We start from the raw sequence: 27688 nt of genomic DNA, 5'->3' as shown, positions 1-27688 counted from the left end.
ATGTTGGTCTGGATCGATGGTGGGAATGAGAAACAAGGTTTTCCCATGAATCAAGGAATCTTGACTGACAACAGAGTGCATCTCCTGTTGAGTAAGAGCTCTTCTTGTTATGGACCAAGGAGAACTGAAGAGAGGAAGCACAAATCTGTGTGCAAACACATTCTGATTGAAGTGTTCCAATCTAAGTGTTCTCAACTTGGATAATGTTGGACCAAATAGGAAATAAAAGGTAAGACTATTCCAGACCTGGCAGATGCTACTGTCTCTCCTCAGTTAGGGACTAAAAGAACTAGCAAGATATGAAAACTTGTCAATTTCTCTAAAAAAGATGATGGTCACCAATAAACTGTCAGAAACACCTTAAACAAAGACAGTAAGAAGCCCAGAACCAAAACACCCACTGACTCAGCATCTTGTCACTCTGCATGTCATGCAGCATAAATACCAACATATTGCTCTGAAGAAACAATGCACTAAGAAAAACAAGGAGGCTGCAGAATATGCTAAACTTTTGGCCAAGAGAAAGAAGAAAGTCAAAGAAAAGCTCAAGATCAGATTGCCAAGAGAGATGAAAGCTGTCCACACTGAGAGCTTCTACTTCTGAGTCTGAGACTAGTCAGAAATAATTCTTTAAGAGTAACAATCAGATCTTAAAATGAAAAGCTGAAATAAAACATGTGTTTTCTCATCATAATAAAACTGGTGCTATGGAGACTGCTCAGTGAGTAAAGTGCTTTGCAATGAAAGCATGAAGACTAGAGTATGATCCCTGGTACCCACGATTAGAAGCTGGATCTCACTGTACTCACCTACAACCCCAATACTAGATCCCTGCAGCTAACCAGTGACCTCTAGGTTCAGTGAGATCCTGTCTAAAAAAACAAGGAGGCAAAACAACTGAGGAAGACACCAATACCAACTTCTGGACTCCACATGCATGCACACACACATGAGCAAACACAAAAAATTAACTGAAGAATGCACACATATTTAGAAATGAACCAGCATATTCTCCCGTAACCAAAAGATCAAAAGGAGAAACTAAAATACATACAGAGAACAATGAAAATGACAATGCAATGTGCCAGCCTTAGGGAAGAAAGGCAGCAGCACTAGGGAACTGTGAGTTGTAAATGTTTACATTAAAATTATAATCTGATATTAAAAGTTAAAACTACCTTTTCAGGTTATAGATCTGGAAAAGAGTGAATTAAACACGAAAATAAATATTAAGGACCATGACAAACCAAAAATGAAAGGAAAGAAGGGAAGGAAGTAAAAAAGGAAGGAAGGGAGGGAGAGAAGGAGGGAGGAAGGGAGGGGAGGAGAAAATTAGCAGAACTAAGTGAGTTGTCCAAAGGAGCCTTCAAAATTAAAAAGTAATCAATTACACTGAGAATTTAAAAAAATTAAAATTATTGAAATTATTAAAAAATGAATTATTCCTAATTTACAGTAAAAATGGCTAACAGACTACTTACTGTAAATATGCCAACAAACTTGGCAACACATGAAACAGATAAGGCTCTCTGAAATTTAAATGCCCTAGAAAACCTGAGCCATAAAGAAGAAACTGTGCTTATAGATTTACATCTTGGAAGAAAATTGCAACTAACCGAACTTTCCACCAAAGAAAAGACTTGGGTGAACAGCCTCACTAAAGCTAAGCAAGCCAGGGGAAGCAGTCTAGTAAGAAGCATTCCTCTATGGCTTCTGCATCAGCCCCTGCCTCCAAGTTTCTGCCCTGTGTGAGTTCCCGTCCTTGGTGATGAACATCAATGTGGAAGTGTAAGGGTTTATTCAAACCCTTTCCTCCCCAACTTGCTTCTTGGTCATGATGTTTCGTGCAGGAATACAAACTCTCACTAAGACTAAAACTACCCAAGTTTTCTGGTCAGATCAAAAATGAAATCTCTATGGGTAACAACATTTGGGATCTTCCCAAAGCTGATGGGGGTTTTTAAGAGGACCGGTAAGCAGGACGGTGTGCAGGGATGAGGTCCCATGGGGCTGTCCCTGAAGTACAGTCAGTTCAGCTGTCCCTCACAGTTCTATTCCCTCAGGGTGAGTTCTCACTGCCTGGTCTGAGAGTCACTCTCCCCTGACCACACTGCTCTCCTCAACCTTGTCTCCAATCCCTCCTTCCCTTTCACAACAGTGGACACTGTTCCCTTCCTCTTCTGTTTGAGATATGATCAGAGAGCCCTTAGGATGATGCAAGCCACACACTTTCAGACTCTTTATTTTCCACTTATAACTACCAGGAACCAGGCTCTCGGGAGTCTTTTTTGGGTCCACGAAACCCCAAATTCACCAGCATGTAATAGGGTGCAGAGCAAATATTTATTCTCCTGGACTTATGACAAGCATATCTCATTCACATTCCCAAGTTCTCAGAAAAGCTGGGCGCATACCCTCAAATGTCTTGTGTTTAAACAAGAACGTGTGTGAGTGTAAGCATGTGTGGGTTGAAGTCCCTGCCTTTCAGATTACTCCCCCTTCACACACACATATTCTATTTTCTAGATGTATCACTGTTTATCCCTTTATTACTGAAAAGACTTCAACTGAGAAAAGGCCTCTATCAAGTCTGTGGGACACTTTCTTGACAGTGAGCAGTGCCACATCTGGGTGGGTCTCAAATGGGTGGGTTTTTCCCCTTTAAAAAAAGGCAAGCTGGCTGGGCATGATGGCACACACCTTTAATCTCAGCACTTGGGAGGCAGAAACAGGCAGATCTCTCAATTTGAGGTCAGCCTGGTCTACAGAGTGACTTCCAAGATAGCCAGGGATACACAGAGTATATTACTTGCTTTTCTATTGTCTTGATAAAACATCACGATCAAAACAACTTAAGAAAGAGTTTATTTTGGCTTATGGTTCCAAAAGATTAGCATCTCGTTAATAGCAGGGAAAACAGAACAGCAAGCATAGCAGGAACAGCAAGATGAGAGCCCACATTTTGAATCAGAAACATGAAACAGGGAGCCAACTGGGAATAGGGTAAGACCTTAAGCTTTCAAAGCCTGCAGACAGTGACATCTTTCCTCCAGGAAAGCCACATCCTTTAGCTTGGCTCAAACAGCACTACAGAGACAGCGGGGGACATTTTATTCAAACTACCAGATATTATTCTACTAAAAACACATTCAAATTCTATTCTTTAAACTAAAATTTTAATGTAAACTTTTAAGAGTTCTCTTAGTGTCTTAGGGTTTTATTGATGTAGAGACACCATGGCAACTCTTATAAAGGAAAGCATTTTATTGGGGCTGGCTAACAATTTCAGAGGTTTAGTCCATTTTCATCATGGCATGAAGCACGGCCAAATAAGGAGCTGAGAGTTCTACACCTTGATCCTCCACGGGCAGCAGAAGGGGACTATGTTCCACAATGAGCAGAGCTTGAGCATAGGAACCCTCAAAATCTGTCCTCACAGGAACATTCTTTCTCCAACAAGGCTCCTAACAGTGCTACTTCCTATGAGCCAAGCATTCATACACAAGTCTATGGGGACCACACCTACTCAAACCACCACACTTGGTGACTCACATTGTCTACAGTTTATCATTTAAAATTACTGACATCTCTTAAAAGTAAGATGCAGTGTTTCTTTATATATAATTATCAGGCTGTCAACTTTTAGGAGAACAGGTAGACTCGAGTCTACCTACCTGTCTAGGATCACTTCTGCTGCAAAGCTAAGTCTGCACTACTTGTACTCAGCCAGAATCAATCAAGCTAACCAACTATCTTAACATTCTGCTGCTGTGATAAAACCATACAACCAAGGCAACTTTCAGAAGAAAGAACATACTTAGGCTTACAAGTTCCAGAGGGATAGGAATCCATCATGGCAGGGAGGCAAACAGCTGAGGCAGGAAACTGAGAGCTTGCATCTTAACTACAAGCATGAAGCTTACAGAGCAAATTGGGAGTAATGATAAGCTATAAACTCTCAAAGTCTGTCCCCAGTAAGGCCATACCTTCTGAACCTCCCCAAACAGTATCATACCAGAAAATGGGAATCAAATGTTCAGATATGAGGGACATTTTCACTCAATACTATTAAGTATAAAATTGTAATGTTTTAACCACACAAACTATTATAATGAAAGCAACTTCCAAAATGCAAAAAAATTAACCAATATGGAAAAAAACGAAATTGAGAAAACCACTATTCCCCTCAGTAATGAGTATCTCAGTTAAGTCTAGCATCTTAATATCAAAATAAATATGTAGTAAAACATGATTAGCAAAACAATATACACTGTGTAAGACCAGCATGGACTCAACTTTGTCAAGAACAGTTCATCCACTGTCCTGCTTTCACGTTCTTAAAACCAATAACAAGGAAATATAATAAATTTACTTTACACTCATGATTTTATAATTTTAAGTCAGTCTCTAGCCAGTGAAAATAGTCTAAGAATAAGAATGTCTTTGAAAATTACTAATCTTACCCAGGGTAAAAATACAAGCTGTTTCTTTATATAATAATGGCATTAGCCAACCTATATTCAAAAAAACCCTTAGCAATATCTTCAAGTGGATTATAGATCAAAGTGTTCAAACTGAATTAGAAAACAAGAATAACATTTCCCTGTAACAGCCACACAATGAATCAAAAGGTAATCATTTGAATATGACCTTTTAACACACCTTTCTTTCCAAAATTCAAAGCAAATACTTGTTGGATTAAGTGCTCATGAAACACAACTTCACTAAAGGTGATTGGCCAGAGCACAAACATCCTCCAGTAGTAAGCAGCCACTTGGTGGCTTTCCTTTTTAGCAATCACTTGGAGAGAATCACTGTTGTTCTACTCAACCTCTAAGTCATCCATTTCTCATTTCTCCACTTTACCAAAGGAAGGAGGAGGAGATAAAAACTCTATTATGCAATAGTTGTATATTTAAATGTTTGTACATAAAATAAAATACAACATACATTCACTAAAGTTAAAGTTATTTTTTTTAATTTAGCCAAAGATGATTAAAAAGAGCAAAACTCCAGATTAGTAAGAAATCGTCTCACCTACTACCATAAGAGTGAATTCAAATCCTCTTTTCACCGATTTTCTGTACACTTGATTTGGGAGGTTGGCAAATCCCACATAGCCCTCAAGGTTCTTCGGTTGCTAGGAAGGTAAAAAGAACCATGTAACTCATATATTAATTTTGTAACATTACAAATTCTCTCATTAACCTATTTGTTTTTAAATTATACAAACTATTCTTCATAGAAAATCAAATAGCTTATATTATCATCAATAAAGTATTAATTGCAAAAGGTACAAAAAAGTTGAACATGACTTGAAAAAAAAAGATTAATTATTAAAACCCAGAAATAAAGAATGAATGAAGCCTAGTTTCAGAGCTTTCACTTGGCAGTAAATTAGTAACAAGAACTGACCAACCAGCCAAAGCAACGAAATAATAAAGTTTTAACCAAAAAAATTCAAGTCCCCTTAAATGTCTATACTGAGAACCTTGGCTCACACTAGTTTCCACACTTGCATGTTCCTTTAAACTATCTTGACTCATGCAATAAAATAAAATAAAAATAAAAGCACCTCTTTCCATAAATCTTGAAGATTTTCATAATCAATGTCAAAAGGCATGTTTCTCTCACTCTGTAATCCCAGGCCCACTTGTATCATTGCAACATTACCCATGATCTTGCTACCTCCATCTTCATAAAATGAAATGTATACTGGATTTAAAATAAATTGTAATTTTGTCAGCTATATGGAGTTTTGATTCTTTTATGACCTAAACAATCATTTCATGAGCAATTTTTTAAAATAATTTTAAATTGGTCAAGTAAATATGATTAATTGAACAACTGGTGAAAAATACTGTTCACAGTTACACTATTGCGTGAGTAGAGACTTACTGGTTAATTTTACTTCAGAAATAGTCTTACTCATTTAAATATAGTCACAAATACTTGCAGGCATAAATACCTTCTAAGATTCTGACACATTTCAATTCTAATGGTAAAAGCCGTGATATCAAAGCATCACTCCAACACATGGGATTTAAATGGTCTACACTCTTCGCTGGTGGCATATTACAGCTAAACCAAAACTTCCATGCTTCCCATTATTATAAACTAATTTTAATCCAAATATCAGAGACCCAAGATAGCCAATTAAATTAAAAGCTAATTTTGAACATAATTAGGAGTTTGATCCAAATATAATATTTTAAAGCCAACTACTGAGTACAGCTAACACTGTATTTTAAGTTTAAATTTCCTTAAAGATCATATTTCATCTAATTACAAGTTAAACTTAATTTAGACTATAAACAAGGCTTAATATGCATTACACAGTATACTCACAGCTACTTTGTAATGGAAACATTTCCATCATTCCAGTGTTCCAGATTCCAACAGAACAGATTCACAGAAGACAGCATGTGAGGAATTCCACAAATTGTAATGGTACATTCAGTCCAAACACGAGTAGCAGATCCATTGGAACACAGTAAAATACAGAAAAATGAAAGTTACTTACATGTAACTCAACAAATTAAAAGTAAATTAATAAAATAAATTGAAGACAGACTCCTATGCATGTCCAAGTAAAATTCTCACACTTTTAGTAGTTTTGATATTTCCTTTTATTTATCTTTTAATAAAAGCCAGTTACTATACTATGTACCTGAAATCTTACAAGAAATACTGAAGAAAATGTGGACATAAAATTTCAAAAAGGTGTACTATGAATTTCACATTGCCAGTCAATAGCCAAGTTTAGACAAACACAAATACAAAGACAAACACAGACATTTTAGTATCTTTTCATACAATGCTGCATTTCAAAATCTGTGAATTCAGAGTTAAAAGACATGTAGATTTATAGCTCAAGACGATAAACCATAACACACAGGGAAAATTAGTAAACTACAGGTGAAAACTGAAAGACAACTTAAAGAACACAGGAAAAAAAACACATTAGGATCAATTCCCTGTGAAAGGCACAAGTCTACACTTGTACAACCTACTTCACACAATTTGAGGCTGTTAAGATCTTCTTGTATCCGATACTTGAAGTAATTTAATAAGTAAAAGCAAAATTTCAAAAACTGTCTCACTCACTCACACACACAGGTACACAAATTATCTGAGAGTTAAATAATCTTCAGCACCTTTTCTTTTGCCATATCAAGGAACACACCAGAAAAAAGGGCATAAAACACAGAGTATGTACATATGTCTTATTCATTGTCTTTTCTTCAATTACCTTTAGTTTAGGACTGAATTAAAAAAAGGCAGGAAGCATTCCAGACAACAGGAAGGACTCTGACCTAGCAATAAGTCTGTTACTTTCAGGAACAAAAGAGAAAATATGTGACCTATACCAGAGGAAAAAGACAACAGGATAGGAAATGAGGTCAGGGAGGCAGGCATGGGCCAGATCATGTGGGACTCAGCCAAAGCAGAAGTTTGAATATTATTTTAGACATGAGGAGAAACCACTGGAGGGTTCTGCACAAGCAAGTGACCTGATTAACACTTTAAAGATAGATCTTACTGCTAAGTGAAGTGGAATAAGAACTAAGACTACTGCAATAATCCAAGAAAGAGTATACATATTAAATTAAACTACTAGTAGGAAGCAATGAGAGATTAAGAATTCAAAATGTGTTCCTGAAGGCAAAGCTGGCTGAATTTTGCTAATGAATTAGACAATATCAATGAAAAAGAACAAATCAGCCAAGGTTAACTATTGGCTTCTGACTTGAGCAACTTGGTCATAATTATAAAAACCTTGGATAATGAAGGAAAATTGAGTAGGGAGTGCCAAAATCAACATATCTTAAACATGTTAAGTTTGAGATGTCTACTATATTCAAGAAGCAGTCTTCAATAGACAACTTTAAGTTCAATATGATTCAAAAATTCCAAAGTTGCTTGGTGCTGAAAATAAGTCATCTGCACATGGATACTACTGGGAAGCAATCGAATTCCAAAAAGAAGAGGATCCAGGGTAAAGTCCCAGAGAACTATAACACATTAGGATGAAAATTAAAGCTAAGAAAGCCCCACCAGAAAGATGGAAGGAAAATCAAGATGACTGCAAGGACAATGCAGCCTTCCAACTATGTTACACCTAACAAAGGAAAGGAAGACCTGGAAAATCTGAAGTTTACTGCTACCTTTTAACAAGATCAGTCTTAGTCATACAGCAAGGAAGTGATTAGGCTGAATTAAGTACGCCATGCTATACACATAATTGCTTTGAATTAGTTTTAAATTTAATTTAAATGATCTAGGACATTTAACTTATCCATTCCTATATGACTGGTTTCTGAGAAATAGATTTTCTTTAAAATCCTAAAAAAAATGAATATATAATTAATAACCTCCAAAAAACTAGATAATCACACTTTCAAATTTCTTTTGAAAAATTTTTATCCAAAGATCAATGACAAAGTAGTTTGGCTACTGCTACCAACAATTTTTCCCAGAACTTGCATGCAAGCATCCCAGAAAATATAAAACCTACAGTCTGGACCTAACCTGGCACCAAATACAGTGTAAAGGATATACTAAAAATATAACACTGTTTGTTAGCCACAGGAGGTAAGTTTTTATTTTTTAAGCATCTTTCCTTACCCTGAACTTTAAAAACCTAAGTCTTAAAATCTGAAAGTCTTAACTACTCACTAATTCTTTTCCTGTGCACATAAAATACTCACAGTGCCAGAGTTCAATCTCTGGGTAAGGAACTGTTATTTATATGTATGTATGAGTGATGCAATTATGACTTTTATAAGGATGAAACCATAAATAAATATATAGTTTCACTGAGGCTCCCACCAAAATAAAAATACTCTTGTATCATGAAGGTACTCCCTGACCTCAAGCTAGATGCATAAGAAACAACACTAATCTCTTATAATAGCTTGTATTTACCAAATATTTTAGTTAATAGATATACTTTCTATATCAAATGTCTTAAAGAGAAGGCAAACTACTCTACTGATTGATGGAAATAAAATACTTTGTATAGATCTATGCTACATTTATTTAACTATTTCTAGAAATCAAAAATACTAGAATAACAATATATTTCAAGTAAGTGCTAACAGGTTATTGAAAATTTTGAAGAACTTTTTCTTAACCATACATATGGATTCTATTTCTCCCTCTGTTATTGTAACTTAAGAAAAATACCAGGTTACAAAGATACAAAGGATACACCAATAACTTTAAATAACATGGATAAACATTTGGTATTTCCTATATGGTTATAAATTCAATCTGTGGATTTTAGCATATATGTACATTACATATTATTTTACTCAATAACAAAAAATTAAATTTACCTCCAAATTTTGCAGTTAATCCTAATGGGGGGGGCAGGAATTGGTGCACAGCCCCACATGGAAGAACAGCAGAGTCACTTGAACACTTAAGCTCAAGGTCAGCCCAGGTAACACAGTGAAACCTCCATTGCAGAGCTAACCGACTCATTATAATTATGAAAGCTAATCACAGATTATAAAAGGAAAAGATATTACCACAGAAATTTACTTGTCTATTTCTTAATGTCCCAAGCATTACATAATACAGATAACTACAACTCTCAGGCGCCATTAAAATGGTTATTTTTAATATAAATGATCTAAAAAAATACCTATATATTAAACTTAATATAACATGAACACTAAAATATTACAAGATTATATAGGCATATCTCCTCCTATTTTAAAGGTTGTGTATGTAAATACAAACTTGTAGATATCATGGCTCTAATGTCAGCTTTGGAAATCAGTTCTTGATTTCTGCAATGTTGAAGGAGAGTCTCTCTCATTTCTGCTGTTGTGTTGTAAATTTTAAACTAGTGATAGGATTACAGATAGAACTGATGAACTAACATTTTTATTCCCATTCATGTGCATCTAAATGTGTCTGTGTGTACATGTTACATGCACATGACCACCTATACAAGCCAGAATTGGGCATCAAGTCCCCTGGAGGTGAAGTTACAGGTGCTGGGAAATTAGAGTCCTCTGAAAAAGCAGCAACAGGTTCTTAACTATTGAGTACTTTTCCAGCCTCAGCTTGAGTTAAATTTCTCTTAGATGGTATACTGGACTATATACCAGACTATTAAGCTGATGTAGTTCTATAATTAACCTGTAGGGGAGTGCTAATTCTTAAGATTTCTGATTTCAGGTTTGAGCAAATAGGTGAACTGTTGTACAAAGTAATAATGTAGAAATCATTTCAATTTAATGTACCAACTGGACCTTAAGACAGACAGGTCACTGAAAGAAGGAGGTTAAATAAGGAAACAGACGTTTATACAGACAAGGAAGGAATTTTCCCCTAACACCTGAAATAAAACCACTTTTAATCTTAAAGGGGAGATGACTAGAAAATCTTTAAGAGTCAAATATGTACCAACAACAAGAACAGGTAGAGAGAGAAGGAGTCAGGCTTACAGAGAGTAGAGAGTAAGGTTACTCAGGAGTCTAAGGCAAGAAGAATACAGGTTCAAGGCCTGCCAAAGCCACAGTGACTTTAAGAACAGCTTGAGCAACAACAGCAACAGCTTTGAGACTTTTGTCTCAGAATAAAAAGTTAACAAGGCTGAATAAGATGTAGTTGCTGTTGGAGAGCTTAGTATGAACAAGGCCCTGGTTCAATTCAGAATAATGTCAAAAAAAAAAAAAAAAAAAAAAAAAAAAAAAAAAAAAAAAAAGGCTGTAGACCACAAAATCTTCTAATGTAAACTTGAAGCTTGTAATTTTTTTTTTCAAATAGCAGCCTATAACTTAAGTATCAAGTAACAAATTTAGGATTTATCTGAAACTGTTATTCTCTGGAAAAGACAAAAGGACAAGACTCAAGAGAGGCACAAATATAGCTGAATTGAGGGTCACATATGGAGAAGGCAATGAGATAACTAAAAGAATGTAAAGTGTCAAAATATAGAAGGGACTATCTTTTTAATATTTTTACAAAAGAAACACAAGTTCCAGGACCCATAAGGCCATTAAAATGATAGTTGAGGTTGAGGCTGTAGCTCTGGTGTATACTCACAATACAAAATATCCTGTTTTCCACTGCACATGCTGTATCATTGACTCTGTTCTCAGAAGGCAAAGGCAAAAGAATTACATATAGGAGCCAACATTATCGACAAAGCAAGTTTCAGAATTACATAAAGAGAACTTGCCTCAATAAAGTAAAATAAAATGGGTCACCTCTATAAATCTAATAATTGAGTGCATAGAAAATCCTAACTCTCATAAATTCCTGGTAGGAATGTAAATACTGCTACCAGTTGAAAAGTTTTGTAATAGCTTGAAAAATTAACATGTATACATCTGTGTATTTGAGTGAGACTAAAGAAATGAAACCATTAAGTCGTCATCATCACTACAGCATTTTTTAAAGCCAATTAACAGCGAATCAGCTGAACAGCTCTGTGGGTAAAGGTGCTTGCTGGCAAGCATGAAGACATCAGCTCAATTCTCCCAAACCCACAAGACAGAAGAAGAACCAACTCCCCCAAGTTGTCCTCTGACCTCCACAAGGATGCCCACACCCAGGATAAATAAACAAATGTAAAAGTAAATAAAAATAATAAAGACGATCTAAAAGTACCCCAATCTTAACACCAGTGTTGCTTGGCTAGTTGGGCTCAATGACAATTCTACTATCTCCCAAGTTATTGCCAAGGAAGCAGAAGCAATTTCATTTTTAAAAATTCACAATGAAAGAAAATGAAGTGTGTACATCATAAACTACCATGTGTTTACTTTTTTAAAACCATTTTATTTGTTTACATTTTAAATGATATCCCCCTTCCTGGTTACCCCTCCACCAACCCCCTCCAACTCCTCCATACTCTTCTCTCCTTTGCCTCTATGAGGGTGTCCTCCACCCATTCACCCACTCCTGCCTCACCCCTCTAGCATCCCACTCCACTGGGACATCAAGCCTCCCTCCCCTCCCACTGATGTCAGATAAGGCCATCCTCTGCTACATATGTACCTGGAGTTGTGACTCCCTCCATGTGTACTCTTTGGTTGGTGATTTAGCCCCTGGAAAGCTCTGGATTGTCCAGTTAGTTTATACTGTTCTTATGGGGTTGCAATCCCCTTCAGCTCCTTCGGTCCTATCTCTACCTCTTTTTCTTTAACAGGTAAATCAGACATTTTTTTTAAACAAACTCATAAAAATACAAAGGACAAAATCTTAAGATTAAACGTAAGGAGAATAGGAGGAAAGTAGGGAAATAAGAAGCTGTAGTATTAATAGAGTAAGACAGATAAACAGCTTCTCAGTTGTATGTCAACTACAGAATTACACATTTCAAGAATCTCGTAGCCTTGGGACCCTAATTAAGTCATATTATTTCATAATTCAGTGAAAAAACAGAAGGTATACATGTGAAGTCTGCAAGTGACTAAAGCTAAAAGTTACTTTCTAGGACTCCAGAACCTCTAAAAGGCCAAACCATGTGCCTTTTCCCTCATACCAAACTGTAATCTGAAAGACAAAGTTTTAATGAAGGTCATAACTAGAACAGAACTTCAGAAATAAGAGATGGGGTACATATTTGATGTATTCATTAGTTCTCCGAATTTAAGAAAAAAAATAATAAGCAAAAAAATATAGCAGTCCAAGGAAAAGAGAAATATATCTTAGTCAACAACATAAATCACTAAGGAAAAAAAATTGTCCTGAAAGGTTATCTAATTTTAAGATTCATTAGCTTATTTCTCTAGAATGTAAGCCCAGGAAAGGCTATGTACAAAATCGAGTTCAGAGCAAAGTAGCAACAATAGTACAAAAACTCTGGTTCTCTGCCTCATAAATACTATTTTAAAAAATGGAAAACAAACTACCAAGCATCAGAAAAGCCACAGGATTGCCTCCAGAGGATTATATAATACTGAAGAAGAAATAGCCTTCTGATCTTAAGAAACAAATGAGAATCTCTGAATACCAGCACTCAGCTACGTAACTGTGACAGCACAACTCTCTCAGAGAGTAGTGAAGTTCTAATACAGGACAGGTAGACCACTTTGTCCACCAAAAACATGCAAACCACATAAGTGATTTTAAATTTTCTGAGTTACATTAAAAAAACAAAAAACCAAAAGGAAACAAGGACAATAACAACATATTTCACCAACGCAAAATGTTCAAAATATTCTCTCTATAACCAATATAAAATTAACAATGTATTTATAAAAAAATATATATTTCTATATCACAATCCATACCTGAATTCACACTAATCTCATCTAAAGTGTTCAACCACCATCTATGTTACTATCATGTTGGACAGTTCAGGGCTAAGCAACCACCAAGTGAAGACTGCATGGTGAGCTGCTACTATGATGAGACTAAATGATTTAATTTATCTTTCAGTCCTGACATTTCATGAAAGTATTGGGAAGATTATCATATCCCAGAAGTTTAGGGATTAGCTTTATCCCACTTCTAATCAGTCATTGTTACCTTTTCTTTATACAATATATGAGCACTCTTTAATTTTACTGTAGGATTCTGAACAGGAAAATTTTGTAAGTGAAAAAATTTTTGGCTGTATTTGTATTGCTTCCCTATTGCATTCCCAAGAAAAAACTAACACTTAATTGGGGGGAGGGGATATGACAGGCCTAGCATAGTGATATAGTTACTATTTTACATAAAATTATTAGCTAAATTCTTAATAAACTATAAAGGTTTCTATAAAATTATAAGATAACTCTACAACTAACGATGTGAAAAGCCTTCTTTGGTAAGTACTGAAACAATCAAAATAATTTAATATGTCAAAAAAGCAAAAAAAAAAAAAAAAGGTCTATGGCCTTCTTTCTTTAGCTTTGGAGGCTATAGAATTCTAGTGAGCTTTTGATGAAAGCACAAACCTAACCCACACCTAGAAATAGGCAATCAAAATCTGTAGATTGGCTGTAGAACCCAAAATACAGTAATTTAAACACTAACCCTAAAAACCCATATTGTAAGTAATAAAAAGATATTAAAGTTCCATGAAGGTGAATTATGTTATTAAGGTAGAGGTTTAGGTACAATACACTTAACACAGATTCATTGGTTAGAAAAAAGCCAAAAAACAGAATCAGTGAAGACAGTACAGGTAATAAGGTCCTTTGTTCATCATAACTAGATTCTAATTTGTTTAACACAATCTACCTGGTAACCAACAAGACTTAGAATACCTACCCTTCAAATCAAAACAGCCTGAAGCGCTCAGTATTCTGTATTTAACCAACTTTTGCTAATTAGTTTCTGTATGTCTTTCCATTCATTTGTGTCAAAGTTTCATTTCTCCAAACTTAAACTAGAGAAATCAATTCACCTTGTTCAGCAAGCTGTATATTCTGAGCATCTTTAGTCAGTAGCCTGAATGGGTTTGGTAGTTCTTTTACCTGTACATTATTTTACATATCCACAGAACAAGATTATCCCTATTTAAATTTATTTCCTTTCAACCAACACCTCAACTTTATAGGATAAAACTGAGAATGAAACAAGTGCTCTACCTCAATAATTAACAGAGTAGATCTTAAATTGGACTGGATTTGAGGTGTCTACACAGGAAAATTCAAATCTGATACTGTAAACATGGTCAAAATATGGCGGAAGTCATAGGCCCTGGGGAGAACCTGTATCATGTTGTCAAACTACATTTTAAATACTTATGTTTATAGATATAGCTAGATAGACAGAAACATACACAGGTCAGACAGATGGCTTTTTTAAAAGAAACCAGAAATTAGAACAAAAGGTAGGTAAATATATCTACAAAGCAGAAAATGTAAAAACTATAGTTTTGAAACTCATTCATTATTTAATAAGCCATGCTGCAAATAATTCAAAGCATAACCAAATATACCAGAGAGCAATCTTTTAAAAGTCCAGTGTATTCTGCTTAAAGTGAGAAAACAGATTACACATGGCAAATAGTTCATCCTGAAAATGTAAGAAATGTAAATTTCAAGCTTCATGTACTAATAAACACCCATAAGAATAACAGGAAAAGGGAAAGAGGTCTGTTAAATATTCTCTTAAAAACATTATTTATAATTTAAAACACTGAAGCTACAAAATGTCCAAAAACTACAAAATAGATAAGCAAATTTAACACATTTAATTTCAAAGTTTAAATTTTAAACGTACTTAAAACATACTAATAATAGCTTAATAGATCCAAAGACTATATTAACTTTCACATTAAGTATTTACAGAATATTTTCCCATATATTGCCTCATACTATAAGAAAGATTCTCAACCCTGGCTATTTACCAAAATCACCTAAAATATAAAATACAAATTTCTGGACCCTTTCTCTCACCTAGAAAATTAATGAGTCTTTGAATGGGCTACATACTTTAAATATTTCAAACACAAAAATAGAGCATAATACCACTGATTATAGCAATTAAGAATGAACATGAATTAATTAGTAATTATTAAAGTTACTGTTTTCCCTGTTCCTAGTTCTTTAATCTAATCATAAAAATCTAAAAATAGTTTAGAATATCAGTATTAGAAATGCATTAGCTACTTGAGAAGTTTTCTTTGTAGGAAAATCACTTCATATTTCAGAATGGCACAAGTGGTATGGTATTCTAGTTATTTTATAATAGTATAAATCATAAGCATAAAGATAAAATTATAAAAACTTTCTTCTTCTTATATAAACAATCTCACTCAAAATATTCTCTAAACTTGACAAAATAGAAAAAAAACTCTTCAGCAGAACTCTTGATTATATAGCCTTAAGACTATTTGTATATATAAGAATACAAAATGTTGGACTAGAGATCGTTCAGCAATTAAGAGGATCAGGTGTTCTTCTAGAGGACCTTTTCTTCAATTCCCAGCACCCACATAGCAGCTCACAACTATCTGTAATTCAGTTCCTGGGGATTTGATACCCTTACACCAATACATAAAATTAAAAAAAAAAAAAAAAATAGGGCTAGAGAGATGGCTCAGACATGAAGACACCGTTTGCTCTTCCAGAGGTCCTGAGTTCAATTCCCAGCAACCACATGGTAGCTCACAGCCATCTATACTGTGGTATGGTACCTTATGGCATCCAGGTAGGTATACATACAAATAGAGCACTAACATACATTAAGTAAATCTTTTTTTTATTAATTATTTTAAAAGTTAAAATACACAAAATATCACTCCTTTAAAAAAAAAGTATTAGTTTGAAATGTACCAGTTCAAATGTTAATAAACTTTAGTAATATGTTCAGGAAGCTAGGGGATTTGGCCTAAATCAGAACATGAACATTTCATTAAATCATTTTTAGTTTTTTTTTCTTCTGTGCAATAATCTGTTCACTTGCAAAATATAATAATTCAAGGCGCAAGTGAATACAATAATATTAAAAATAGATCTTTATCTTAGGTGACCATATCTTATTGATACCACAGGAAATGCCCACCACACACACACACACACACACACACACACACACTTAGATGTTTTCCAAACCTCTGTAGCCTCATGTTTTAAACTGTCCTTTTCAGGAAAGTACCTACTCAACCTACTATAAAGATGATTCTCACCATTGCCATTCTTTTAAAAAGTTTTAATAAGGAGTTTATTTGTGATTATCTACTCTTCTAGCTTCATAATCTGATACTATTAGGATCTCTCAGCATGTAACAAAATAACCACCCCTTTCCTCTTATCTACAAAAATCCCCTTTCAGTCTGAAGAGGGCAGTCTGGCATCAGTATATACTACAGGCCTTTAAATCACATCACAAATTATTTACTAAGTACAACACAGATGTGGGAATACAAAACAAACAAGATTAAGAATTTCTAGTAGAGGCAGTCGTATAATCCGGTAACTTCATCAGGTATCTTCACCAGGTATCTCAGTGTTTCTTATTTAGCAGGCATCATGTTAGATTTTCCACTCACTACGTTAAGGAAGAGAAAACTGCTACTTGATTTGCCCATCATTCGGTTAGGCATTCGTTAAATTTGAAATGTGAATCCTGGTCAGACTTTGTAACCTAAGATCTTAATCAACATGGCTCTGTTTCTGTCAAAGTATTATCTTCAATTTCCTAGAACCAACACACAAATAGCAGATAAAAGACATGTATTTGTTAAAAGAACTTGTAGTGTCAAACCACAAAGAACACGCACTACAGATACAATGGCAACATCAATTCTAATGGTATGTTACATCAAAAGCAAAATGTTACAGAGAACCTGGATTCTGTACCCAGCATGTACAACACAGCTCACAACTATCAATAATTCCAGTTAAAGTATCAGACTTCTGTGGGTACTAGGCATTCACATGATGAACATACATATATGCGGCAAAACAATCATGCATACAAAATTGAAATAAAATTTTAAATGGCTCAGAAGTATATCAAAATGCTTACCATTTCTATTAGGGGAAACACAAATCAAAACAACTTTGAGATTTCACCTTATTCCAGTCAGAATAACAAAGATGATCAACAACAAATTAAAAACAAATACTGGAGGGGATGTATGGAAAAGGAAACCCTCATTCAACAATTCAGTAGGATTGCAAATTTGTTAGCTACTCTGAAAATCAGTATGAAGGAATCCTAAAAACAAGTCTACTATATGAGTACACCAGCTATATCACTCCCCTGCGAATGCCCAAAAGGACTCAACATCGTACTGCACAGATACTTGTCTTAGCCAACTTCTTTGCACTCTTTCTATATGCAATAGCTAGGAAATCAAAACAACCTAAGTGTCCTTTAACTAACAAATGATAATGAAAATGTCATACATATACATCTGTTAAAAAAAACTAAATCATAAAATTTGCAGATAAATATATGGAATTTATCATATTGAGTGAGGTAATCGAGACAGAAAGACAAATGACTATAGGTTTTTCTCATCTGCAGTTCTGGCTCCAAGTCTTTAGATGTGAGAATACGACCCAGAGTAACTGCAGAAACCAATGAAGCAAATGCAGGGAGAGGGGAGTGGCGGTTTGTAGGGTATGAGTGAATTCAAGGGGGAAATGGAGAAAACAGGGCTTTAATTAGGGAGAAAGGGGGGCATGAATATAAAAGGAGAGGGAAGACAGTAGAGTTATCTGAAAAGTCATAAGGAATCATATTATCCATCTAACTAAAATTAAATAGAGTACATATAAGTCTGTGTACATATGTGTACAAAAATACACACATACATACATACATATTGTTTAAATAAAATTTTCCCATCTGACTCACAGTGCTCCTCCCAAGAACCATGGACTATCTTAAAACAAACTATAAAAATAAGAAGAAAAAACAAAAACCTTCACCATTCGTGAGAAGCTCTCTTTAAGTTGTTATGAAGGTTGCCTAAGAAACTTCCAAAATATTATATACTATTGCTGCTGCCCTTTGAGACACCCCAGAAGTGGAAGTTTAAATTCTTATTGCTGAAGACAGCATCCATTTCAGACACAGGACCTTGAGAACCTGGGCTGAATCTGACCTGAAAGATTCCTTCATGAGAACTAGCTTTTGAGGTACCAGAAGACACCATGTCAGCCTCTAAAGGAGGGAAGCAACCAACAGTCTGACCCAACTCTGCCAACTATAACCAAGGACAAACACGAGCGTGGTAACTTTAAGGGTGCAATAGTGGCAACCAACAGCTCTCTACTTAAGACCTTCTTAGCAAGAGGGAAACCATGCCCGGTACTAGAAACCTAGCCAAATACCCCGGACTAGTGAAGTCATGATTCTTGGAGGAGCACCTACAACTTTCACTTTACTAAATCAGCAAAATCCTGCCTACATTCTAAATATTTACCCTTATAACATCAAGTATTAGTTCTCACCTCTCATCAGAGAAACTTCTCTTTGCAACAAAGATCATTACAGAAAACTATAAATCAAAATGCTGAAAACAAGATATGATTCCCAGTTCCAACTGATTCACCTATAACACAATTCCTGAGCTCAGGAAACACTTTGAAAGAGCGTAAAAAGTTTTTTTGTTTTTGGTTTTTTTTTTTTTTTTTAAGAGCTAGAAGAACACCAAGTTTGCTGTGTGGTTGCATCTGTTAGAAATGTCAAAGGTCATGAGGAGACCCATATGGCTCCCTTAACAAGACCCGAATATTAACCACACCAATGAGCATGCTAACATGGACTGGGGAAGCTCACAGACCCTCTACCCTAGTAAGGAACTATGGGCAACTGAGGAATGCTGAGCAGGAGAAATGGTCTTCTTCCCCAAGGAAGAAATTTTCAATTGGTTATACAATACTAAGCCATCCGCCTGAGATCGCATATATACAAATAATGTGTGACAACACTTAAAGAAAAAGGAGCCATGAATCAGAGTATGAGGGTATAAGGGAAGGGGTTGGAGAGGAGGGAAAATGTTACTTTTTAATTCAAAAAATAAAAATCTTATAAAAATATTTATAGCAAAAAAGAAAAAAAAGAAAAAGAAACAATAGAAGTATTACTGAGAAGAGGTACAAAAAAGCTATTTATTCTAAGCTCCTTCCACCATAATGACAGGACACTTGTCCCCTTAGGAAGCCATATCTAAGGTACCAACTTAAAAGCAGACTGGGCTATAACCAGCTAACCAGTGAATAAACCTGTTGGCATTTGGATCTTGACTTCTTAGCCTCCAAAACTGTAAGAATTGACTTTCTGTTCTTTATAATTGATTCAATCTTAGGTATACTGTTATCACAGCACAAACTAAAACACCATATGATGTTACAGGGCAGGAAAACCTGTATGATTTTTGATTCTGTACTTTAAAAAATTCTTCAGACTAACATACAAGAAACTTAAATGGCCTGAAGAGTAGAGAAGATGACTTTAAAGATAATAGGAGGAGCTCAGCATAGTGGTACTCAATTTTAATCCTGGGGTGGGGAGGATCAGAGTCAGGTGGTCTACCAAGGATTACTACTAGGCCAGCCTGGTCTACATAATGAGTTACAGGCCTGCCTGGACTACACAGTAAGACACACCCACCAAAAGAAGGGGGAAAAAGTATGAGAAGGAACAAAAAGCAATTCCAGAAGCAAAATACAAACACAATAACATACACAAGGCTATGGGTCCACAGGTATCTTATAAAACTTCTATAAGCAGTATTTGTTAATAAAACTAAAAAGACCTTACAAAATATCAAATTGTTGTTACAGGACTATTTTACAATGTTCAGACACTGTAAAAAATTCTTTTATATTGCCAAAAAAGTTAATCATATTTCCAGAGGCCCATCCCAAGACTGCTTATCAAATTCTAGAAAGTTACTAGAATTATGTTCCTTTAAATGTACCAAAATGATCTTTTACCTTTTTTTTCTGTACATTTGAAATCTTATCAAGAAAGGGGCTGCAGTCATGTAATCACCTAGTCAGTAATGTTCTTGCCATGAAAGTAAGAGACTCAATTTGGATCTCCGATACTCCAGTGTAAGCCAAAAAACCCACATTGACACCATGCATGTGAAACTCCGCACTGACTGGTGTAGAAGCATGATGCCTGGGGCTTACTAGCAAGCTAGTCTAGTCAATCAGTGAGCTCCAGCTTCATAAATAAGACAAATGGGCTGAGGAGTTGATTCAGTAAATAAGAACACTTTCTAGGCTTCTTGGAAGTCGCTTTCTGAGGCAGCCATCCTACTCATGGTCTTTGTGACATCCACCATGGTGTACCTCGGCTAGGGCCAGAAAGAGCAGTCCATCAACCTTATTTTCAGATACTTGCAAAATAGATCTGAATTCAGGTGTGGCTGTATGAGCAAGTGAATATGTGGATAGAGGGTTGTGTTATTGGCTTTGGTGAATACATGAACCTCGTATTAGATGATGCAGAAGAAATTAATTCCTAAACAAAGTCGAAAAAAAAACTGGGTCAGATCATGCTAAAAAGATAACATTACTGTGCTCCAAAGTGTTTCCAACTAACAGAGGTCAAACATGGGAGAAGTTGAGAAAGCTGTTCAATGTTTTTAAAGGTGTCTTCTGCTGGGAGCTATATTTACTCGTCTTATTTTACTTGCACATTATCATTAAATGACAATAAATGTTGTGAGATTGCTTTTGTTTAAAAACAAAACAAACAAAAAAAAAAAAAAAAAAAAAAAAAAAAACAAAAAGCATTTTCTATGTAAGCATGAGGACCTAAATTCAAATCTCCAATACTCAACAAAAAACACAAAAAAGCTAGACGTGGACCCACATGCCACTGAGAGGAAGAGACAAATGGATCCCTCAACAGTGAGCTTCAGTTCAGTGAGATCCTGTGTCAATGTAATAAGACAGCGAATAATAGATGATGATGCCTAATGTCCTACATTGGCCTTTACATGGTTGCAAATAGGCACAGGCACCCACAGTCATGTGCATAACCACAAACACACACACACACACACACACACACAAATGGACCAAAAATAAAAATAAGGTGGAGACCATAGAGGAAAGCATCAACCACTGATTAATCGCTGACTACCATATTTGAATAGATGGATGGACACACACACAGAGACCAAATACAAAATCAGGAAGAAAAATTTCAAAAACTACCCAGAAAAACTATATGACAATATATAGTTATATAGAGACTATATATAGTCATATATATAATCTAAAATCTAATCAACAACTATCAGAATCAGATCAGTGGTTACCTGGAGCAACAAAGTTAAAGTGCAGGATTGAGAACAAGCACAAGAAAATGCCAAGATGTTAAAAATGTTCAATGTCTTTATTGGTATATAAGGCTACAAGATACATTTGTGCTTACATAACAAGGTTCCTTGAAATAAGTGCTTAAAACCTATAAATGTTATAGTATAAAAGCTATACTTTAATAAACTTACTAATTTGAGAAACACTTGGAAATGAAGGTTCTTAGGTTTCTCTCCCAGACACTGTGAATCAAGGAACATTACTGAGATTCGGATAATCTTCGTTTTTAATGATCACAACTTATACTCTGGGATCTACTGACTGATCTAGCACAATGTCAAGGAATTACAATAATAATAATAATAATGAACCAAATATGAATAATAAAAGCAAAATTGCTTCCTAGATAATCCTAATTCTCAAGTTTGAAAAGTACTAGGTATGTAATATGCACACATACATGCACCACATATGCATACACATGCTCCTACAGGTTGTGCTCACATAACAAAAATAAACTCTACACATTAATATTGCCAGGTTGAGAAACTGACTGAAGGCTCATCTCAAATGAAGCTACCAAAATTATTCATTTATGGTTCCAGAGTAAAATGGAGCAGATTTAGCATGCTCAGGGCACAAAGGCACTTGCCAGTAAGCCTGACCTCCTGAGTTTGGTTCTGTGACAAACACAGTGAAAGGAGAGAAGTGACTCCAACAAACTGTCCTCTCAACTCCACACGCACCCCTATCACATAGACATAAACACTCATACACAAGTTTTAACATTTGAAAGCAAAAAGGAGGCATTGTAACTTGTGATTACCAAGGAAGGGAGATATCCTCTTTATATTCTTTGTAAAGCAAACATTGACTAAAATACAAATACATGAACATGCAATACTTAAAACTCTAAAATAATATAAATAGGAGCATCCTCGTGCTATTCTTTTAAACACAAGCTATAATTTGCTCTTCTCAGTTTTCAAAATACTTTTAAAGTTACTGGCTGTAGGGCTGGAGAGATGGCCCAGTGGTTAGAGCACTGGCTGCTCTTCCAGAGGTCCTGAGTTCAATTCCCAGCAACCACATGGTGGCTCACAACCATCTATAATGAGATCTGATACCCTCTTCTGGTGTGTCTAAAGACAGCTACAGTGAGTTCCTATAAATAAACTAAAGTCTTTTTTAAAAAAAGTTACTGGCTGCAAATACACAATCTTTAACACAGCTCATAAGACACAATCTTTATCGACCCAGAAATTACTGCACAACACCTTAATTCTGTTATCTATTCTGAAAGCATGGTAGAACAGTGTATGAAATAACAGGATTATATTAAAAGATAGAAATCTTAAGCATAATAAATAAACTTCTTGTGGGGACTGAGGCTGCGGGAAATCAAACCCAGAACCTGTTATGCTAAGCTAACCATGCTTTGCCACTAAACTGCAACCCCTCTCTCATAAATAGTTGTTTTGCTAAAATGTCAAGAACATTTTCTATATATTAGATCTAATAATAAAAAGCAGGGACATTTGCTATCTTTCTCATTCTGCTTTTATTTAAAAGAAATTTGCAGAACTTTGGGTTTGGGACAGCGAGGAAAGAAAGGAACGGACTTACGTAGTGAGAAAAAAAAGGGGAAGGGGAAAAAATAAAAATCCTTCACCTTTTGTGAAGCACTAACTTAAAATAACTGACACCTCAGTAGCAAGGGCAAGTCAAGATCTGAATCCATGTCTGATTCAGACAGACATGTTCAAGTCTTAGTCATGCTAGGGTGTACATAAAGATTTTGAACCATTAAATGCCCCTTCCCCTCCCCTGTACTCTCTAGAAATCTGATGATGACACAAGTGATCAGAAGAAAACAAAAAATCTATTTCTCTTCCAAGGGTAAAGTGGTCAGTGGCTACTATTTTCTTTTTGGACCTGCCCTGGTTCTTATCTGGTTTTGAGGGTGACCTCTTCTGGAGATTACAAATAGTAGGCCTCTCTAGCCTTACTAGCTTCTGGTGTGCAGAATAACTGAATCCAAAATAAGAAAAATGCAACATGAACTTAATAGCCTTTATTTAAGTCTTCTTTTCTCATACCAAATCCACAAACCCTTCTGACAACATTTAAAATCCTTACTTTGACCAACAGCACTTTTTGACCACAGTACAGAGAATGGAATCTACACATTTTTGTCTCAAAGCTCCATTAAAATGCATTAACCAATGTAACTTTTAATAAAAATTTGATAGTAGCTTAAGTCAAACGATGAAATTAGGCTTTCTGCCAGGATTCAGTCAAGCAACACTTCTGCCCAGTCCCAGCCATACTGTCTATTATGGATATATATAAATCATCAAATTATATGCCTAAAGCCAACCTGCTCTACAACGAGCTTTATTCCAACCCATCATAAAAGCCACAGGTTAAATCTCTTCCTGCTTCTTCCTCAACACTTTTGTTATACTCCTTTAGACTGTCCTAAGGTTGGCTTGGAGACGTCTGCTAAGCTCTGCCACTGAGCCACATCCCCTCTCATGAACAGTTCTGGTTTTGCTTTAATAGTAAGAGCATTTTCTGTATATTGAAATTAATAATAAAAAGTCTGGTCTAAGAGTTCTTCAAATACCAAGAGATTATGTCTTTACCATAACTTTTCATGTACTTACCTATAAATTATCCCTAAACCAAAACCAGTACCTATAAATTGCTAAATTAGGGAAGCACGCATCAAGTTCCCAAACACACACAAACTTTGTTTTCAATTGTATATGCCTAAGTGCAATGTGATATTTTTAATGACAGTATAAAGAGGATCAGGCTCCATCACATTGCCCTATGGCTGAATGACACACTGCTATCATGTAAACTACCAATGTCGCTTCCAGATTTGTTTTATAGTGCCATTCAAGCCTTAGCTCCTCCAGTCTCATTCAACTGGATGTAATGAAAGATTGTTTCTTGCCTCCATTCTCCCAACCCCCATCATCCCCTACTCTTTCTTGCTGATTGGAGAAATAAGGAATTGTTTGTCCACCCTTTAGTCTGTCAGAATTCTACAAACTGCAGTCCTGCTATATGCATGAATCCTGGAGTTTCCTCAACTTCTCACTACCTGAATACACATAAATATGCAAAAAAAAAAAAAAAAAAAAAAAAAAAAAAGCTTGTCACTTTAGATTACCTATTCCTCGGGATTCCCAGAGGCAATTATAAAGAGCTTTCCCTTTCATCAAAGTTAGAGAATTAAAATAAGTAACTCTTAAAGTTAAACTATTTTGCAATAAGCTTGCCAAGATTTAAGTAATAAGTAATGATTTCAGTAACTTAGCAAACATCTGGTCATCACAGAATCTAACCCTTCAACTGAAAGAAAGCAGATATGGAACAGTGTACTATAAAAAGTAACTTAGCAAAAAAAAAAAAAATGTGTAAGAAAAAAAAGACTCAATTGCTTATTTCATACTACATAAAAAGTACGAAGTGGAACTCTGGAGTGGAAAATATGAATGAGATGGCCTGTTCTTTTTCCAGCATGTGGGGGAGGAGAGGAAATGAGAGGGCTTAAGAGAAAAACAGACTACTGAAATTATTTTCAAAAATTAATTTCCTTAAACTTCTCCAGTCCGTGTCTGCCCAACCCCCTCCCTCCCTTTTCCAGGCACCGTTCCCATCCTTTACACCTCCTCCGGGGGGCGCCCTCCGAGACCTTCTCTTTCCATGTTTCCTAAAAAACTAAACCCAAATCCAGCTCAAGATCGGTCCTGAGACTCGACCACCGTCCACCGGCCTTCAGGGTTGAGCCCGGAGAAGGCGAAGCGAGCAGCAGCAGTAGCAGCAGCAGCAGCAGCAGCATCACGTTTGTTGGTGCTGCAGCCGCCGCCGCCTCCAACGCAGCCCCAGCCCAGGGCATCTTCCTCCCTCCCTACAGCCGCCCTCCCTGGCCGGCCCACGGAGAACCGGCGCCCAACTCGCTCACACATCCCCACCCTGCTCGCCCGGCCTACACACCCACAAGGGGACCTCAACCCAGGCTGCTCGGGCGGGACACCCGAGCAGGCAAGGCCGCGGGGCCGGGGGTCGGGGACCGGAGGCCCGGAGGCGACGCAGGAAAGACGACTAGGCTGGGAGCTGCCTCGGGCCTCGGACGCCACGGTCCGGCCGCCCGCTCCCCCGGCCTGCCCGCCAAGGCGCAGGAAACGCCGCCGCCTCGGCTCCGCTCACGCTCAATTCAAACTGTCACCGCGGCCGCCTCCCCTCCCCTCCCCCCCGGCCGCCGCGCCCCGAACCCGCCGCCTCCCTGCCGCGCCGCTCGCCCCTCTAGCCCCAGGGCGTTCCCCGGCTGGTCCGGAGGTCGCCAAGTACCCGCGCGTCCCGAGCCGGGGCCGGGATCGCCGGCGGCCGGGGGGTGAGGCTCACCCATGGTGCTGCAGTTGACGATCCTCTCCTCAGCAGCAGCGGATCTCGCACTGACCGACATCCCCTCCCCCTCCGCGACCAGCCCCGGCGCGGCGCAGCGGGCGGATTCTCCAAAACCACCTACGCCGATTCCGCAGCGTAGCCGCCCGGCGTCGCTGCCCCACTTACGCACACGGCAGCAGGCGGACTGCCTCACTGGCTCTCGCCCGCCCTGAGGCTTCCGGGCCGAGCCGAGGCGGCTATGCTCTCGCGAGATTACCCACCTCCGCGGCCTGCCGCCCTGCTTCGCTCGCTCTGAGCGAGTTCTCCCTGGCGCCGCCGCCGATTTGCTGTACTTCCCCAACCGCCATGTTTACATTGGCCGCGTCTGGGCACTTCCGTTGTCGTGGACAGTGGGGTCTTTTGTATGTTCCCCCCCACACACACACACTACCTCTACGATGAACTGCGCTACTTTTGTCACTGAAAGTCCTGGGGATTTAGTGGGAGCGGTGACTGGGGCGCGAGGGCGGGGTCTTGCCCGGACTAAAGATGGCCGCCGCCAGTGCCACCCCGCGTAATTTCACCTCAGGTTTTGGAGCAGCGGGAGCCGCGGGGTTGGCCCCACGCTTCTCCTTACGGAGTTGGCGTAAGGCTGGGAGGCTCTGGTTAAAGAGCCAGCCAGCTCTTGGAAAATTGCCCTTAGGGCGGGGGGGGGGGGCACCCCGCAGATGCGGTCCGGTTGTGCATCTGCGTCTTTGTGAAAGAAGAAACTGGCAGGTGTCTGTTCCCCTAGTTCTCCTGTCCATCCCAGCTCCTCACTTCCGTGACTTTCTGGGTGGAAAGTGAGATTAGGCCCTGGACACTTCCTTCTTGTCACCTCTGGTGGTCTGGCGCAGCGAGGCCGACGGCTGCAGTTTCATCACACTCCCTGTTGACTCACCTTGGTCCCTGCTCGCGCTCTGGTTGAGGAAACGAATGGACACGTGTGAAGGAAACTCAGTAACAGTTGAGGGCATTGAAAGGCGGGAGGTGTCGTTTCATACTGTCGTCGGAGCCTTCTCTCACATGTTTCCTAGTGAGAGTGTTCTCAAGTTGCTATGAATAATCCCTGTCTTTCATCCCTTTCTTGAAACTGGTGTTTCCTTCGCTCTAAAGTTCATGCACAAGGCATTTTGTATACAAAGTTACTGTGAACACTAAAGAAGTGTTCATAGCTGCACCGCACTATCAGTGAAAAAAAATGTCTAATGGGATCGATAAGTTACATTGTTTAAAAGGTTGGTACACAGACTACTATGTGAACTCGGTGAATTACAGCTATCAGCATGAATATGGAGAACACAATACTGAGGGGGAGGCACATTGCAAAAGTTACCTAGTATAAGTAATGTTTTTAGGGAGGTTTTATTTTTTTAAATGAGAAGCTGTGAAATCAAAATGCAAAGGTCTCATAAATGATACATACAAAGTTTAAAGTAATGGTTACTTTTACAGATGAGAGGGAGTGTAACAGGAAGTGTTCCTTGTATCTTTTTATTTTCTATCCAAGTAATCCAAAGAAAATGTGACAGCCAAAAGTTAAGGTATGT

At 37.3% G+C, this 27688-nt stretch overlaps 1 protein-coding gene across 1 annotated transcript in view; it reads right to left on the bottom strand.

Annotated features, from left to right (window-relative positions):
- The window catches only part of SEPTIN7 (septin 7), a gene marked incomplete at its 5' end in the record, with an annotated part of 54165 nt that extends 27987 nt beyond the window's left edge, over positions 1 to 26178 (bottom strand). The window contains 3 exons of the mRNA XM_080929817.1: positions 5038 to 5140; positions 17653 to 17657; positions 26118 to 26178. Of these exons, the coding sequence (XP_080785943.1) occupies positions 5038 to 5140; positions 17653 to 17657; positions 26118 to 26178 (169 nt within the window). The remainder of the gene's footprint in view (positions 1 to 5037; positions 5141 to 17652; positions 17658 to 26117) is intronic.
- Positions 26179 to 27688: the final 1510 nt, after the last annotated feature.

The sequence above is a fragment of the Micromys minutus genome (genome assembly GCF_963924665.1).
Source record: "Micromys minutus genome assembly, chromosome: 16".
Lineage (NCBI taxonomy): Eukaryota > Metazoa > Chordata > Mammalia > Rodentia > Muridae > Micromys > Micromys minutus.
This window is presented reverse-complemented; position numbering and strand designations above follow the sequence as displayed.